Below are 18,032 nucleotides of genomic sequence, written 5' to 3' on the forward strand. Positions count from 1 at the left end.
AGAATTTAAAACTAAAAAAAAAAAAAAAAGATAAGCCAGGGATGTGACTCAGTGGTAGAAGACCTACTTCATGTGCTGGAGGCCCTGAGTTGAATCCTCAGCACTACAAAAAAATAAATACGTAAATTAACCAGTGTAGAGAGTTAGTTCTAACTTTTTTTCCCTCCAGTTCTTCTCTCTACGAATCAATTCAAATTTTAACATGCTAAACAATGGTTTCAGCTCACTGCTTTAAAGAAATTACTCTCATCTAATGAAATACCCACTGCTGACCATATACCTAAGACTGCTATCTATCTCAGTCATTCCTTTTTCCCTTCTCTTTTTACAGGCTTTACGACATATAAGTTTAGTCACACTTTCATTTAGCCTAGTGCGTAGTGGACATGTGTTTTTGCCTGCTCTGAACTGCTTCCTCTCAGAATTTTGGAGGATGGCACCACCAACAAGCTGCATGTGGTTCAATAGCAGCAGCTTTTGCTAACCACCCTCTACACATTCCTTTTTGGACAATGACCAAGTCCTGACCAACTGGAGCATCTCTCTCACATACACAGAGAAGGTGGAGCAGCTACACATAGAAAGCAAGATGTGAATGAGAAAACTCAAGGTAGCTGAAGGACCTACCTGGATCTAGGTAGGCATGAAGCAAGATGCCAACTATCCTCTCACAGGCCAACCCATAAACCCCTCCCCCTTTCTTTGCCTAAATTAGTCTAAGCTCAGTTCCTCCCCCCCCCCCATTAAGAGTCTTAACCAATGTATCCCTTCACCAGGTTGCACAAATCTAAAATGCTATTGCATCTATGTTCCAAATGTCAACAACCTTCTTATTCTCTCCAATGTGGCTCAAATGCCATCCTAGTAGCAGGTCTTCTTAAGTCCAATCATAATTATCATCTTCTTTCTCCTTCTATATTTATTATAGAAGTTACTACACCAGTCTGCCTTAAATTAGGGTTGATATTTCTACCTCATTTTCCTCTATTAATCCATATGGTCATGAGAGGCAGTGACCTAGTTTATTAATCATTTTATCACCCCTAGTCTAACAGAACTAACAGTAAAATCGTTGAATTAAACTTTGATTCCATTTAGCAGTTTGGCTAAAACAAACAACACTGTTACCCCTTCTTACTATTTATATTTTTAAAAAATCAATTCCTCACCTTCTGTAAGACACATTTTCTTTTAGCAAAGAAATCCTATTCTAAGCCTATTAGAAGTTTACAGCATACATATATTCCAGGATATTAATAAGCCCTATTCAATGAAAGAAATATATGTGTATTTCTTTTCTCCATAATACTATTATTTTTGTTTATCTCCTTCAGTGTTAAAAAAAAGTGATCAGCAGGTTCAAAATAGACCAGTTCTATAAATGGTATTAGAAAGTAAGAAGGAGCTTCTGGAGACATTTACACAAAATAACCCAAAGTCACACCTCTGAGATGACATTACTTCTGACAGAGTCTATATAGATCTTCTCAAGTCAAGAAAAAGAACCAGATGACATTCAAATTACATTACCCTTTTCTCTAGATATTCCAAGTAAAAAGCTTTGAGACACCCATTGCTTGACTTTCACATGAAAAGACACATTATCTGATAGGACATTGAAATCTGAAAGTACACTTCATTAAAAAATGTGGGACTATCCCTAAATTTTCTCCATAGAAAATATAAACCTAATATTCCAATTAAAACATGGTTATCAATATGGAGGAAGGCACAAAGAAAGATATAGGGGTAGGGGACAAAAAGAAAGAAAAGAAAATGGCCCAGGAAGTATAAGTTATAGTTCTGGGATTCCTGTAATAATTCTCTTGATCGTAAATCAATACTTCTATCTGTGATTAAAGGACCACCACACCCTGTCCCAAGACATTACAAACCAATATTTTTGTAAAAATGAACAACAAAACATAAAAAGCAATAAACATAGATTGCTAGGAAGAAATGGCTATGTACTTGGATAAAGCATAAATGTCAAATTGTTATCAATATTCCTTACTGCTTATTCTTAATTTCTGTACTTCAGATTGTCACATGTAGACCAGTAACACATAGATCACAGATCAACAGATCACAGATCAGACTCAGTCTTCAGACCACACTTTGAACAGTAGTGATTAGATAATTCGCATGACATTTTTGGTGTCTCAGTCTTAGTTCCCTTATCTGACAAAAGCACTCAGTTTGATGACTGACATGGGGTGGGTGTCCTTACAAGGGAGAAGAGACAAATGCAAAGAAACTGTCCTTTTGAACATTAAAGACAGTAACAATTTTTCCAAGACCACAATTCCAGCACCCCTCGGATCCCATCATCATAATTATGTACTGACAGAGCCACACCCAGAAGAGCCAGAATGTTACTGATAATCTAGACTATGTGTTCTCAGAAATAATTTGTTAAACTAACTTGAAAGAGCCATGTGATTATGTTTATATTTGCAATGCAGCAAACATTATTGCATTTATCTGTCAAAGGCATATTGCTAGAAATAAGGGTAGTGGTATCATATGCCACAAAAGAAACCAAAAATTCTTTTTTAAAATTATATTAAGACTACAGAATTTGAGAGTTCACTAAGATGAAAAGGCTCAACAAGAAAATTACCTTTTGTCATCTGCACAACTTTAAAATATGTACTAAAAAAGAACAATAACATTTAAGGTAGACTATAATTTGTCCCTATTTTAATTAGCATAGTAAACTTATAATTTTTTAGAGTAAAAGAACTCAGTTATCCTCAAATTAAGAAGACCTTAAGAAAAAGACAGTACAAAAGGAATTATCAGTGAGACAAAGCCTACTTACACATAACACCAAAAGCACAAATGACAAAACACATAAATTTAGCTCCATCAAAATTTTTAAATATTGCCAGGCACAGTGGCACACATCTATAATCCCAGAAACCTAGGAGGCCCAGGCAGGAGGATTGCAAGTTCAAAGACAGCCTCAGCAACTTAGTGAGGACCTATGCAACTCAGCAAGGCCCTGTCTCAAAATGAAACATAAAATGGGCTGGATATGTGGCTCCATGGTAAAGTGCCCCTGGGTTAAATCCCCAGTACCAAAATATATATATATATAAAATGTTGTTCTTCAAGGATACCATTAGGAAAGTGAAATGATAACTCACCAATTTAAAGAAAATGTTTACAAATCATATATCTGATAAGAAACTAGTATCTAGAATATATAAAGAATTCAACAATAAGAAGACAACCCAACTGAAAACTGGAGAAAGGATTTGGCTCCAAAGACATACAAATGGCCAACATGCACATGGAAAGAGATCAGAGTCGGGTCGGTGGTCATCAGAGCAATGGAAACAAAAACCACAATGAGATACCACTTCACATCCACCAGGATACCTAAAATAAAAAAGATAATATTGAGCATTGAAAAGTACGTGGAGAAATCGCTGGTGGGAACAAAGAAGCACATTCATTTTTGGAAAAAGTTTGGCAATTCCGCAAAAATTTAAACCTACATACATCACATGACCCAGCAATTTCATACCTAGGTTTATACTCAAGAGTAATGAAAATATATATTCACACAAAAACTTGTACACAAATATTCACAAAAGTATTATTCATAATAGTTAAAAAGAGGAGACAACTCATGTCCATTAACTGGTAAATAAACAAAAGGTGGCAAATAATACAATAAATTATTACTGGGCTATAAAATGGAAAGAAGAACTGATGCATGTTACAACATAGATGAACCTTGAAAATATTATGCTACGTGAAAAGAGCTACACACAAAGGCCATGTATACTTTAAGTGGGTAAATTCTATGGTTAAGAAAAATATATTTCAAAAAACTTGAAGAATACTAGACCCTAGCCCAACCTGCAGATGCACTCTGTAAAATCAAAGTCATCTTATTTAGCTCAGTAAGCATATATGTTAAAATTCATAATTTTTGTTTAATTTAAAAATCATTTTATGCTTACTCCCAATCCTGTAATGCAAGGTGTTAACCAGGAAAATAGAAAGAGCTTCTCAAAAAAAAATTCACCTGAGTTGATGTCTGCACCTTGCAGACACATTTTCTTCATTAAAATACCTACAAATGTTTAATATATCAATGGGGATTGAGTCGAGTGGTGCTCTATCATTAAGCTATACCCCTAGACCCTTTTATTTCTTATTTTGAGATAGGTCTCACTAATATGCCCACACTGGCCTTGAACATGTGATCCTCCTGCCTCAGCCTCCAAAGTTGCTGGGATTATAGCTATGTGCCACTGCATCAGGCATTAGCTATATTATTTTAAAATCTATAGGATACTTAATTTTTCTTCAAGTATTGATGTAAAACCCTGATTATCAACTGAAATTTTTGCTAAAAAATAAAATGGGTAAGTAAATATTAAAGACTGCACTACTTGTTTAATCTTTGTAAAAATACAAAACAATTTTGCCTTAAGTTATTTGCTACTATTGAATTTCCAGTCCTGCATTTTAGTTGAGTATACTACTCTTTCTGTTTGGATTTGTTATTATCTTTAACATTATCCCAGTTGGCTCTTGAGTGAGAATAATGAGATAATGATTGCTATCCTTGCTTCCTAATAACTTTGGGCCACTTTCCCCTCACTTTTAAATATATAGCCTTACAAAAGAATCTTCTCATTAGTTTAAACCCATTTAAATGCTCTAAGAAGTATGTAAGTTTTTAGTCACTAGCCATCGAGCTCAAGTATAAAATAGGATACCTTCTTCCCTAGGCTAATGATACTTATCTACAAAATTTTCCCAGCTATAAAATTTATTCGTTCTCACATGCTCACTATTTAGTCAATTAAAAAAAAAACTTAGATACCAAGATGTAGAATGGTTCTGAGCAAAGGCATAACAGATTTGCTACAGAAAATTTAACTGCTAACAGTTTTCAACAGAAAATACCCAATTTAAAAAATGATCATGTATTTTAAATCCCTAAAACTTCCAACTGCAAATCCTACAAAATCCAACTTAGCCAGTGAAGCATGTAAGCTACATAGTACAGAAGATGGATGAGACCTCATGCACACAGCTGTTTTAAACACAGAAATAAAACATATAAGGCAATCTTCAAAATAGATGGATAACAATCTGCATTTAACATGTTCCTACTCTGAGTCAGGAAATATTCTAGTATCTTTATATGCTTTATATTTATATAAACTTATATTAACCACACATTATAATTATATTAAATTTATGCTAATTTTAATTTATATCATCTTTATATTTAATCCTAGCCAAAGGACATGGATACAATTATTATCATCATTTGATAAATGAAGAAACTCAAAGTAGGCAACTTGCCAGAGGCCACAAAGTAACAGAGGCTAGTATCTGAACACAAACAAAATGATTCTCAACCACTATATTTCATTTTTAAGATGACTAAGGTATGTCTCATCTCATATCTGCCAAAAAAGGGATGAAACAAGAAAAAGAAGGGTAAGCAAAGGCTCCATAAAGCTCCATTCCCATATTTCTAGCTAATTACTAGGCAGTTTGGATGTCACTATCAGCTCAATTCAACCGTTCAAACCCAAATTCATCATCATTTTCATCTTGTCCAAACCTGTTCTCCTCCAAAATTTCACACTTCAGTCAATTTTCTTATTCATTAAAATTTAGAATTTTATAATCATCTTTGGTATTTTTTCTAAATTCTATACATAGCCTCTACCAGCCCTGTCCATTCTTCCTCAGATGTATTCTGTCCTTTGCAGTTTTGTTGTTCCCGATCCTGGGTCGAGTTTCTGATCTCCTTATACATGGCTTAATAGAATAGCCTCTTATCTCACTGACTAAATCCCCTATAATCCATTTATATAGCACAACTAGCTATGTCTATCAAAAATACCACTTTTCATCATATTGTCTTGGTCAAAAGTCTACAATGGGTAATTACAGAATCAACTCCTTTTGAATGCAAGTTATCCTGAAGAAGCTGTACAGATGTCATAAGTACAATGACATGGTGATGAAGGTAACTCATTAAAAAACTGTAATCAAACCAGCAAGAACCATTGAGTCCGTCCTCGAAAGTAGCTGGCAGTAAAGGTCTTTGTGTGTTTGGGCTAAATCCTAAACAAAGGGCACTAGCTTGAGGACAGCTCCCAGTAAGAACACTGGAACCCAGAGAAAAGTTGAACAGAGGTTCACCCAGGATGGAGAGGGCGAAACCCTGTACCTAGCAACGAAACAAAGGCATTTCATTTTCTCAAGTAATGTCCTACTTACTTTGGCAATTTGGGGGGTACCAGTCTGCCTCTCTGGTCCTTTCTAAGATGTCTATTATAGGCCAGCTTAGCCTACCTGATTCACTTTCCATGCAAAGCCCCAGTCAGACTTTCTATGCAAATGAAAGCCTTTTAGAACAGGAGACATGCAAAGACTCTCACACAAACTTCCTCACCATTCCAGAAGCTCTTCACTCCTAAGAAGACGCCAAGGTGAAATCAAGGAAGGATCTCCAGACCTTTGAAGAAAACTTAATGGCATACAGGAAAAGGACCAATGTTCAAAATCCAACTGGCAGACAAAGCAGTAGATTTAGAACCAGAAAATCAAATATAAATGTTAAAGAGCTTAACACTGCAAAAATAATGCCATTTTAAAAAACTGAAATTGAGGGCTGGGGATGTGGCTCAAGTGGTAGCACATTTGCCTGGCATGCATGTGGCCTGGGTTCGATCCTCAACACCACATACAAATAAAGATGTCGTGTCCACCGAAAACTAAAAAATAAATATTAAAAAATCCCCTCCCTCTCTCTCTCTTTAAAAAAAAAAAACTGAAATTGAAGGGTGGGAAGAGAGATGAGAAGAAGGCTGTGGGTGCACTAATTTCTTGATATTTTAAAGTGCAATCAATAGGCACTGAGATTGGTACATTACAAAATAAGAATAATATTATAAGTCAAGTGTAGTGGCCCACACCTGTAACCCTAGCTGCTCAGGAGGCTGAGTCAGGAGGTTTAAAAGCTCAAGGTCAGCCTTGGGCCACACAGTGATACCCTGCCACAAAATAAAAAATAAAAGGGTTGAAGGTCAAACTCAGAAAGTCAAAGTTGTATATTTTCTCTCATATGTGGAAGGTAGAAAAGAAAAATGGAGGGGTACTATGAAAATAGAAGGGAGTTAAGTAGAGGAAAGGGACCAGGAGGAAGGGAAGGAGATGGAGTGGGACAGGAAACAGAAAGGAGGTAAAAGAGGAGAAGGAGGAGAAGGAGGAGAAGGAGGAGAAGGAGGAGAAGGAGGAGGAGGAGGAGAAGGAGGGGATGAGGAGGAGGAGGGGAGGAGGGGGAGGAAGAGGAAGAGGAGGAGAGGAGGAGGAGGGGGAGGAGGGGGAGATTACTTAAGTCAAATGCTAACACAAAAAAGAATAAAGAATATAATAATAAAAACTTGAGAGAGAAAAATGGGAGAGAAGCTTTAAGGAAGCATTCATTATTGCAGGAGTCAAAAGATACCATTTACAGTTGGTCAAACAAGACCAAGAAGTGTAATTTCTAGTTATTCTAACACAGTGTGTACACTATATCCCATAAATATGTACAATTACTATATCCCAATTAAAAACAAAAATATATTTAAAAACAAATAAACAAAGTTTCCCTGGAAACTACAGAAAAACCTGTAAGAGCAGTGGCCTCTGGGAAGCAGTCCTAAAGGTAGGATAAGGCAGAAAAAGTAAGCTGTTACTTCATATTGTATACTCTGCTTTTTATTTTTACCCACATGCATGTCTCCTATAATTTAAAAACAAATGCTACTTTAATTTTATAAGTAGCAACAAATTTCAATTCCTTTGGTCTTTCTAATAGAAAGACCAAAGAAATTTAAAGTTCTACTCCTTTCTCAGTCTCCATCTTTTAAGTTTAAAAAGGGAAAATGTCTCCTTAAGAGGTAGTTTTGAATAGATTAAAGGGGCACAAATTCCATGAAAGAATCTGGCAGATGGTGCCACACTCAATAAATATTAATTTTAAACCTTATAAACCTTTTTCTTTCCTTGAAGGTACTATTCCCACCATGAGCACAGCCACTTCCATGTTAGGTTTCCTGGAGAAAAGGTGCACTCCTTGGGGTCTTATGTCAGGATAGCATCCCTCTCTATATATCCAAATTGGTCATTCCACTATCTTAAGGAACTCTGCTCTTTGAGTTTTAGACTCCAAACTCAGTCTTTGGCTCAATTTGTAAACAGGACGCACAACCAAAGACAGGAAGCCTTAACTGTAATGTCTCCAAAAAAAGAATGGGACCAAATCCACATATGCATGTTAAGAAAGATAAGCCTAAATCTCATGAGAGATGGTGCTCTGAAATAACTAACATCTTTACCCCCTGGCCTGTACTGATGCCTAAAGATCTGTAAGTGGAGCTTGGACTCCCCGGGGTTAAAGGCATTGCCCCTATGAACATGCAAATATTCCCAGGAGTAATTTATCAGAGCCTTACCTAGCAGAGTTTGAGAGGAAAGAATCTCCAGAAAAAAAGTTCCAAAATGGGACAACAACCCACAGACAGCAGCCTTGGAAAAGGGGCTCTGAACAGCTTAGGAAGCCATAGTGCAAGGGTTTCAAATGACAAAAACAAGTAGAGGTAGGTAGACACAGAGAGTATTTTTTACCTACTTCAAGATGTCGCCCAGCACAATGCCTGGTCACAAATGCTCATTGGGTACCCCTTGCATGCAATTGCATGGTTGAGCTCACCTTTTTTGCAGCTGCAAGGGTCAGTATGACAAATGCCTCTAGAACAGAGCTCCTCAAACTTTATTTAACAAATACCTAGGGGTCTTATGGGTGGGGACAGACATTCAGTACTTCTAATAACTCCTAGGTGATGCTGATTCTGTAGGAATGCAGACAGTAGGCTGAATAAGAAGGGGATAAGAAAAGCACTTCCCTCTCCCCACAACGTCCTCTACTCTAACCCAGGCTCCTGTCATCACTCCCTGGACTGGGGATGTGGCTCAAGCCGTAGCGTGCTTCCCTTTCATGCCTGCGGCCTGGGTTCGATCCTCAGCACCACATACAAACAAAGATGTTGTGTCCACCAATAACTAAAAAATAAACATTAAAAATTCTCTCTCTCTCTTTAAAAAAAAGCAACAGTATGGGGGGGGGGTAATGGTTTTGAGATCAGCACCTAATTCCTGGACTCAGACAGTTCTACCCCAGTTCTACAACTTGGTAGCTGTCTGACTGTGAGCAAATCACATAATCACATAATCTCTTCTCCATCCCTAGGTTCCCTCAATTGTCAGGTAATAATATCAACCTCAGAGAGGCTGTCAAGATTAAAAGTAAATAATATAGCAAAGCATTTATCTTGCTGACTCCCCTAGATGGTCTTTTTGCCTTAAGTCAAACTATATTTAACTGCCAAGGCTATACTCCCAAATTTTCACTCACCATATCTGTAGATTGCTTCATGGATATCTTAGTGACTACCAAATCAAAGGAAAACCTTCAAATGAACTTGGCATTAGTAACATAAGCCACATACTTACCTTCAAAATCCCCTACTCCTTGCTATTCAACCACACCTCCACTTAATACCCATGAAACCTATTTTCTCCAAGCAAATCACCTCACTGCTACCATTAAATTTACAATTCTGAAATGTGGACATAAGCATTTAATGCTGTAGGGAACTTCCAAACACTTCATTGCACAAACCAGAAAATAAAAATCCAGAAAGGTGAAGTGACTTATCTTGACCACACAAATTATCATCTGTGATTTTTAAAACCTGGTTTCTAGAATTCTATTTCAAATTTTCTTTTCAGGATCTTTTACCGCTCTCTCCAGAAAACTTCAAACACCACAGGAAACTTAAATAAAAATTCCCCTCTACAATTTCCCCTAAAATCGTTCAGAATTTAGGCATAAAATTTAAACTATGGTTTATTCACAACATGTGACTGATTCAATCAACAAATTAGAGTGTAAGATCAATGAAACCAATTATTTGCCTTAATACAGATCAAATCATAGGATATCACAACACATAATGTTTATTATTTTTGGAATCGACCTTACTGTAGATTACTAGACTGCTAGCTACCTTATTTTAGGTGATTATCTTTTCTTTCCATCTCAATTATATATTCTTTAAGGTAACTTTATCTTACTCATCTTTGAATCCCTCAATCCCTATCCAGACATCCTGCATCCTTCTTCATGTATGATAAAAATAACTGTAAATAAATAATAAGATACATTGTTTTGCATAATGTTGAGATTACCTTTGTAATCTTTCTTATGTAATCTATTTTACTATAGTCCTATTTGCCCACTTGTTTTATCTTCCCATTTAGTAGCATAAAAAATAGAAAGATGATTCTCAATGGCTATGTACCTTTAATTTACTCCTTTGTGACATTGTACCACAAAGATATTCCACATCTTTGTGTGTTGTATCCTTAATATATATCTTTAGGGTTAAAAACATGTGTTCTACTTTTTTCCTTTCCCCAAACTATAATACCCTCCCCTCCTGCCAAAATACTTGAAACTATGCTATACACATTAATAAGAAGGAATAACTAAAATAATCATTGTTCTTAAACTGCTAACACATATACAAGCTAGCAATTTAGCATACTGAAATAGCTATTAAAGTTAAAAAACACAAGCATAATATTAATATGTTAATATACAAAATATGTTAAAGTTGGAAATTAAATTCTTAGTGGGCCAGGGGTACAGTTCAATGGTAGAGTGCTTGCCTGGCATGTACGAGGTCCTGGGTTTGATCCCCAGCACCACAAAAAAAAAAAATAGTAAATATTTAAATAAGTAATAAGAATAAAATACAAAAGTATAATTTTAATTATTAAAAACCACATGATACTATGGTAGAAAATTACTTACCCTAAGTGATTAATATATGAAAAGCTTCGATCTTTTTTTTTAACTTTTCCTAATTATAAACATTGTTTTGTTTTCTACTGAGACCCAGAGCAAAATAAAACATCTACTACTTTTTACATCTTGACTTTTATAAGAACTGATTAGTGCTGCTCCTAATTTTACACACACACAAAAGAAAAAAGAAAAAAAGGAAAGGAAACTCCCTCAAAAGTTTGGTACATTAAATTTCTGCATGTGCAGACAGATGGGTACATACCTAAACCTATTTTAGATGCATTACGAATACTCATTATATACAGGAATCCTAGAAACAATCCTTTTTAAAGAAATCTTCTAGGATACGTGATTTACATGTTTTATAAATCCAAATTTTTATACACTGGGTTTTCTTAAAATAAGTTAAACCAAAAAGGAAAAGACAATAGTACTATTATAAATTATGATCAAAATATCTTAATCTTTTCTTAATCCCAAGCTTTAAAAAAACAGTTCCATCCTTAAACAAACATTGTTTCATATAAACCTACACCTTTACCAATGCCCAGAGCTTTATTTCATTTGGAAATTTTCAGTTAGAAAGATACCACGACAATAAATGATTCTTCTATATCTTCAGTTTCATTTTAGCCTTCCTACATTCACACCCTAGAGGTTCCAGATTCTTATCCACAAAGTGATTATGGTCTAGGACTGAATCAGATTTGTAACAAATGTCCACTGGGATCCTTCGACCTATCATTGACGAGCAGAGCCAATATATGTCTTCTAGCTCACTGAATCCTTTCACCTACCTCAGGGACTCTCCACAATACTATATGGTTAGAAGCTTTCTTTCACAAATGACAAAAATAAATGAAAAATGATTTCAGAATAGAAAAATGAAAACTTAAGTCATTATATAGTGTCTAAAGGCTACCTTGCATCTACCACTTGATGCCCAAACATTGTAACATGTACAAAATATTCTTCTTTAAGGTTTCAAGTCTCATTATCTCTAACAATATTAACACTCCAATATATCTCCAAACGATGAACATGAAACTTCCACAGTATCTACAATAGCCTAGAAACCATTATGATTCATTTTTTAATATTCCAGAAAAGAATAAAGCTAATAAAATAAAACTTTTAATAAGTATGCTTTTTTAAAATATTATCATATCAAAATGAAGCTCTGATAGAAGTCATATAATCATTTATAAATAAAATGTAAAGTCTTGCTCTTTTTCCTAAAAGGTAATTTAGCATGGTAGTCTCTTTTTTTATTTTTTATTTTTGCAATTGTTCTTAAAATGTATTTCTCTTCAAAAAATTTTTAAAAAAATGTATCCAAAGAGAAAGAAGAAAGAAATTACAAAGTGTAATATTTTTATGTTACAAGCCACACAAAAATCTGTCACTACTTATGTTACAATTCTAGTCATCAATAAGGTACTTTTTTTCGATGTACCACTCAAAAATCAATTATATCAACTCTTTTGTATAGAGAAGCAGCACACCTTTCAGGCAACTAGTATTAATGAGTGGACATGACTATAGAATCTCCATCTGTTTCTCTGACAAAGCTGTGGCTACTCTTAGTCTCTCATTGAAATTCCATTAATCTGATGTACCAAGGTCCAATGCGAAAATCAAAACTCCATCTAACCCTTTATCAGCTCACAATAACCTACAAGTGAACTCTGCCTGTTAGCATGCAGCAAGTTATGATTTTGCTATCAATCAGGCAGCTGGCCAATAAAAAAAAAAAAAAGAAAGAAAGAAAGAAAGGGCAGGCTGGAAACAGCGTGTCTGGCAGGGTTTGGAGATTTTGTTTTTGTTTTCTGTTTCATCTCTATTCATTTTCTATAGGGTGTCTGGACCTTGAGAGATTATGCATTATTCTCCTTGGCTGTGATTTAATTGCTACCAGCAATCAAGTCGAAGCATCACTGAAGTGTGCTTGAATTTCATTAGAAGATATAACTTATGCTACTTTCCTACAGTACCTAATAAACCATAAAGAAACCAAAACACATATGGCTTGAGGGAATAACTGGAAAATTAGGTGGCCATTTGGGAACTGAGTGAACTTTTGAACCAGAGGAACAGAGAAAAAGAAATATTAAAGGGAAAGACAGACTTAGAATGCACATAGAGATGTGCAGGTTTGACCTTTTCAGTACCTTGAAAATTACATTAGCATTATGAAAAATACATATCATGTTTAGAGTTTATAATCCATCAAAGTTCAGATACTTTGTTAGTGCCTACCATAAGGTAAAAGTCAAAAGGACAAAACAACAATCTGATTTGACAAAAGGCCTTTTGGTGACCTGTGCTAAATTGGTTATACTTAATGTTAAATACATTATCTTTTTTATAATTAATACATTATTAGACTGAGGTCATATAATAAAGGAAAATTTATTCAGCAAAGGGAAAAGAACATAGACAAAATCTAAATTGCAGGGAGAAAAACTGAGATGATGAGATGTTTTAAGAGTAAAAATTAAAAGTCCAAGTAGTAGTTTGAAAATTAACCTATAACAACATTCTTAGAAGAAAATGTGAAACCATTAAAAATCTTATTATTTACATACAAAAATAAATAATACTAAAAGTTACATTTCCAACTTGCTTAAGAATTTCTTAAACATTAATAATATGAACTAGAATTTAACAAAAAAGCTGGTGTTACACAGAAATATGTCATCAATAATATTCAAATATTGATAATCTTTTAACAGCAAATATTTTTATATTAACATATTTCCTGAATATATGTTTATGAAAACATGATAAATTGTTTATTCTTAAGAAAGAAAACATGATAATCATATAAAGACAACATAATTTAATAACAAATCACTCTGTGTGTAAAACTCACTACAAGATATCCATCTTTTGTAGATATTTAATTGCTGGGTCTTTATTAACCTGCAATTTTTAAAGAATGCAAATAATGCTCCTGTATACATCAAAATAGTTATGCTATTTTGAGAAACTCTAAGCACATTTATTCTATGAGAACATTCTGTGTGCATGTGTGTGTTTATCCCTTGAGGTATAAATACTCTGTCTCTACATGTGTACATATACAAATACATACTCATTCATGTCTATGAACATTTTACAGAGAAGAAAAACAAATAATTGTAGTGCATCTAAAAAACAGTACAATATAGATGATAATTCACTGTTTGGCCAGAAAATATTATTTCATCAATTAGAAAACATTTTCTAACAGAACTGCTTTTGAAGATAAGGGTAGAAAAGACAATGCTCTGTTTTAGAGATTAAGTATGAATGAAGAAAAGTGTGCATCTTTGTAAAAGATAAAAAGAAAATATAAGAGAAAAATTCCCTTACTTTAAAAATAGAAATTAAATGTAAAATTCAACATAAAATGGATATGATTATTATTGCTACACATTGTACAAAGTTCTGTATATAAAAAAAGATTGTTTTGTTCTGAATCAGTGGTTAGAATGTTTATCACTTATGCATGTACTTGACTTATCCCTGTTCTGCAATAGACATAATTTTATACCTCATAAAAGCAATTTATGTTTCCAAAGGGAATAATCTGGATAACATAAAATGTGGAGTGCTCTGTTGCAGGAAGCATATTTTCATTCAGCAATTGTATTTAGAGATGGAACTGCACAGTTTGATCATCATATAGTGGCAGAAGACATTATTCATTTCTATGTCTATGTGAAACTTTGAGTGCCACAAATTAATATGCATGGCTAATTTATCAATACACATTCTTAATTTATAACTATATATCACCCTTATAAGGTTTCTATCATGCAGATGCACTCAATTGGCTATAACAGAGAAAGCACATGCTGTACTAAAACAAGTTCCATAACTTTGGCAACATTCAATAGTGTTTTAGAAATTACTAAGAGATAAACAATCAACTTTATTACTAGTTCAATTAATACAAAATGTTATAATATTACTGCATAATATAAGGCATTTTAAATGACAATCAGAAAAATGAAAATGTATATTTAAAGAAGCATCTGATAAAAACTGTCTCAATGTGAAAAGGCAATGTAAGAATAATTAATTTAATATTTCATGAACTCATTTTGTATAAAGTTTTTAGAAAAAATAGATCAAAAACCTTTTTCATTATTTATAAAATAAATAATACAACAAGCCATTAACAAGCATAATAAAATTAAGCAAGAATCTGATAACATTAAACTAACCAACAAACTGTTACTAATAATATTCACATGGTGATGCAAACACTCTCCTAAAATTCTATTAAAGAAAATTTCCTAGAAAAAGAAGCAACTACAGTTTTAGGAAAACCTCAACTAGGACCACTAGAGAGAGCTCTTCCGTTCCTTAAAAGGTTCTGGTAAAGGTGAGTTCATGGAAGCCTCAGCCTTCAGCTTTATGATAAGACCACTACCTCCACAAAAATCACTGCTTCGTGTCAAAGTGTCAAAAAGTAAATTCTTATGGAAAAATGTCACATACCATCAGAGGGGGCTTCGTCATCTTTGTCATATCGTTCTGAGGCTAGGGAAATAGAGTCTGGAGGCCCAGCAAAAGGGTCATCATATTCTTCCCCCTCTTCTGCATCACCTGTAAAAGAATCAGAGAAATGACTTCTATGATTTAGTCATCTGAAATAATGTAGTCTTGTCAGAAAAGGCAAGTTTTACTATTAAGCTCAGTCAATGTTATGGGAAAACAAACAAAACCTTTTGAATGAGGTAAACACAGATTCTATTTTAGTTTGTATTCATTGTTATGTAAATGTGGCAAGAGTTTTTTCAAAATCAATAGACAAGGGCTTATTTGTGACACAAAATAAGGACTGTATTCACAGTCCCTAAATTATGATGGTCTCTATAAGGAATTCAAAAAGTAGAAGCAAGATAAAACAGATTGTGTACCTAAAACAAACAATCAAAATAACAATACCCCCAAAAGATGGAAAGTACAACAAAGAAAATAATTCAAGTAATTCCATTTACCTACTCAGTAATTTTGAAAAATGATGAGAAATTGGTAATGTGAAGCCATATGAACACTTTTTATTTTCATTAAAATCACAGAATAACATTAGGGTCAATTAAAAATAGTTGTGTTTTTGAGAGTAGGAATCATTAATGGGAAAACTGATTTAAAACTCACATAATCCTTTCAAAATTCAAACAAGATGATTTATAAACACTTTCAGTTTTCATCCAGTGGTATATTGTCTTTTTCAAAAATGTTCTGGCCAATTTTGTACTTGATTTCCAAATCCTAGGTTGGTTTTTTGGGGGTTTGTCTGCCTGTTTGTTTTAGGTCACTCAATCCCCCATGGTAAGATCTGTGGTTTGGGCTTTTTCCATATACTTAGTTGAAATAATTTTTTACTAAAACACTGAATCAGCAACTTGCTAGCCCAGTAATATACAAGCACTCTGTTTTTAATAGATTCAACATTAAAGAAAAACATATGCTTAATACTATTATCAAGCATCTAACTATTAACAATTCGAATTACCTGTTACAGATTCAAGAGAAAACCAGCACCACAGGGGTGACTCAAAAAGTAGTGAAAATCCCAGCAGGAAGCCTAAGGTTCTACACTATTAAATTTGGGCCACAGTTTCTGGGCAGATCCAGATTAAAGCTACTCTCTCCAAAAGGATGTCTGTATGCCCTGATACCTATTTGCTGGGTGGGTGTCTTCCTACTTTCCAGCAGAGAAAAATTTTGATAGAGCAAAGAACCTCTTTCAAGACATGAAGACAACAAGAGCAGAATACAGGGATGGCTTTCTCGTCATTCTTAGGATTTCACCTCTAGATATAAAAAATATGATGATGTTTCTTCCCTGATTGAAATTCCAAGGAATACACATAAATACTTCTCATTCTTCAGATTTTAACTTATCTTTCTTTTTTTTTTAAACAGGATCTTTTTTTTTTAATATTTATTTTTAGTTTTTGGCGGACACAACATCTTTGTTTGTATGTGGTGCTGAGGATCGAACCCGGGCCGCACGCATGCCAGGCGAGCGCGCTACCACTTGAGCCACATCCCCAGCCCAACTTATCTTTCTTTTGACATGTTCCAAGTACTTTTCAGAACACTCAGTGATCCCTTATAATATTTCTTTTATGAAAGCAAGAGTGCTCAGATTTCAAATATAAGGTAAGAAAGAACTTGAAAAAGTGCCACCCAAAATATTTTGAACAAGTTATGACAGTACTTGGGATATGCAGTAGCAGGGGGTCATAAAATTCTCAGGTTACTTTTAGCTGCTAGGATATCCTTATATTCTTAAGAAAGAACTTGCATGATATGTATTTTCTGAGGATGTTTTGTATCACACACACTAAAACAATAAAACTTGCTGAAATTTTTAAAAAATTAAGGTATCAGGATACTTCAAATACATCATCGAACTTAGCACTTAGCATACTATGTTGTTATGACTACAAAGGAAACAACAAAACCAAAGAATATATGAAAAGTATTTTTTTAAATTCATATTCTCAGGTTTAAATCTCTTAAACTCTATGTGGAAATAAGTGGATAATTTAAAATCTTTGAAAATCAGAAGTAGTTTATTGTCCTTTGATAACATCCATTGTAAGTTTTTATGTGTACACGTGTGTAAAGTGTACTATACACACATATACACAGATGAACATACTATCTACATTTGATATATACATTCTCTATTACACATATAACAAAATTGTTATTAAGCTATAAACTCAAAATTTAATAAAAGAATATTCTACACAAATTGGTCACTGACACATTGAAGACTTCTGTGATTTTTATTTTTTTTAACCTTTTGATTATAAAATTGTCTCCAATTTACTCATTCTAAGAAATGCAGTTAATTGAAAGTATTATTTTTCTAAAAAAAAAAAATCAGTGTGACATTTATCTAAGACAAAATAAATTAACTACTGCTATTGGCCTGATCTCTTCCCTCCCTATCCTCACCCCCAACTTCCTTTGAATTCACTCAGAAAGTAAAGTATCTACGTAGCATTGGTACAGAGAAGTCCCTTTTTAAACAACTGCATTAAGAGAAACATTATCATTTTTCATCATGACCTTCTTCATCTTACTGTTGGCTCGGTGACGGATGTCCCAT

At 34.0% G+C, this 18,032-nt stretch overlaps 1 protein-coding gene across 2 annotated transcripts in view; it reads right to left on the bottom strand.

The window, feature by feature from the left end:
* Skap2 (src kinase associated phosphoprotein 2) overlaps positions 1 to 18,032 on the bottom strand; it is a 182,216-nt gene that overhangs the window by 147,995 nt on the left and 16,189 nt on the right. For both annotated transcript variants that reach the window (XM_026400234.2, XM_026400233.2), the window contains exon 4: positions 15,398 to 15,505. In XM_026400234.2, the coding sequence (XP_026256019.1) occupies positions 15,398 to 15,505 (108 nt within the window). The remainder of the gene's footprint in view (positions 1 to 15,397; positions 15,506 to 18,032) is intronic.

The sequence above is a fragment of the Urocitellus parryii genome, chromosome 3 (assembly GCF_045843805.1).
Source record: "Urocitellus parryii isolate mUroPar1 chromosome 3, mUroPar1.hap1, whole genome shotgun sequence".
Classification (NCBI taxonomy): domain Eukaryota; kingdom Metazoa; phylum Chordata; class Mammalia; order Rodentia; family Sciuridae; genus Urocitellus; species Urocitellus parryii.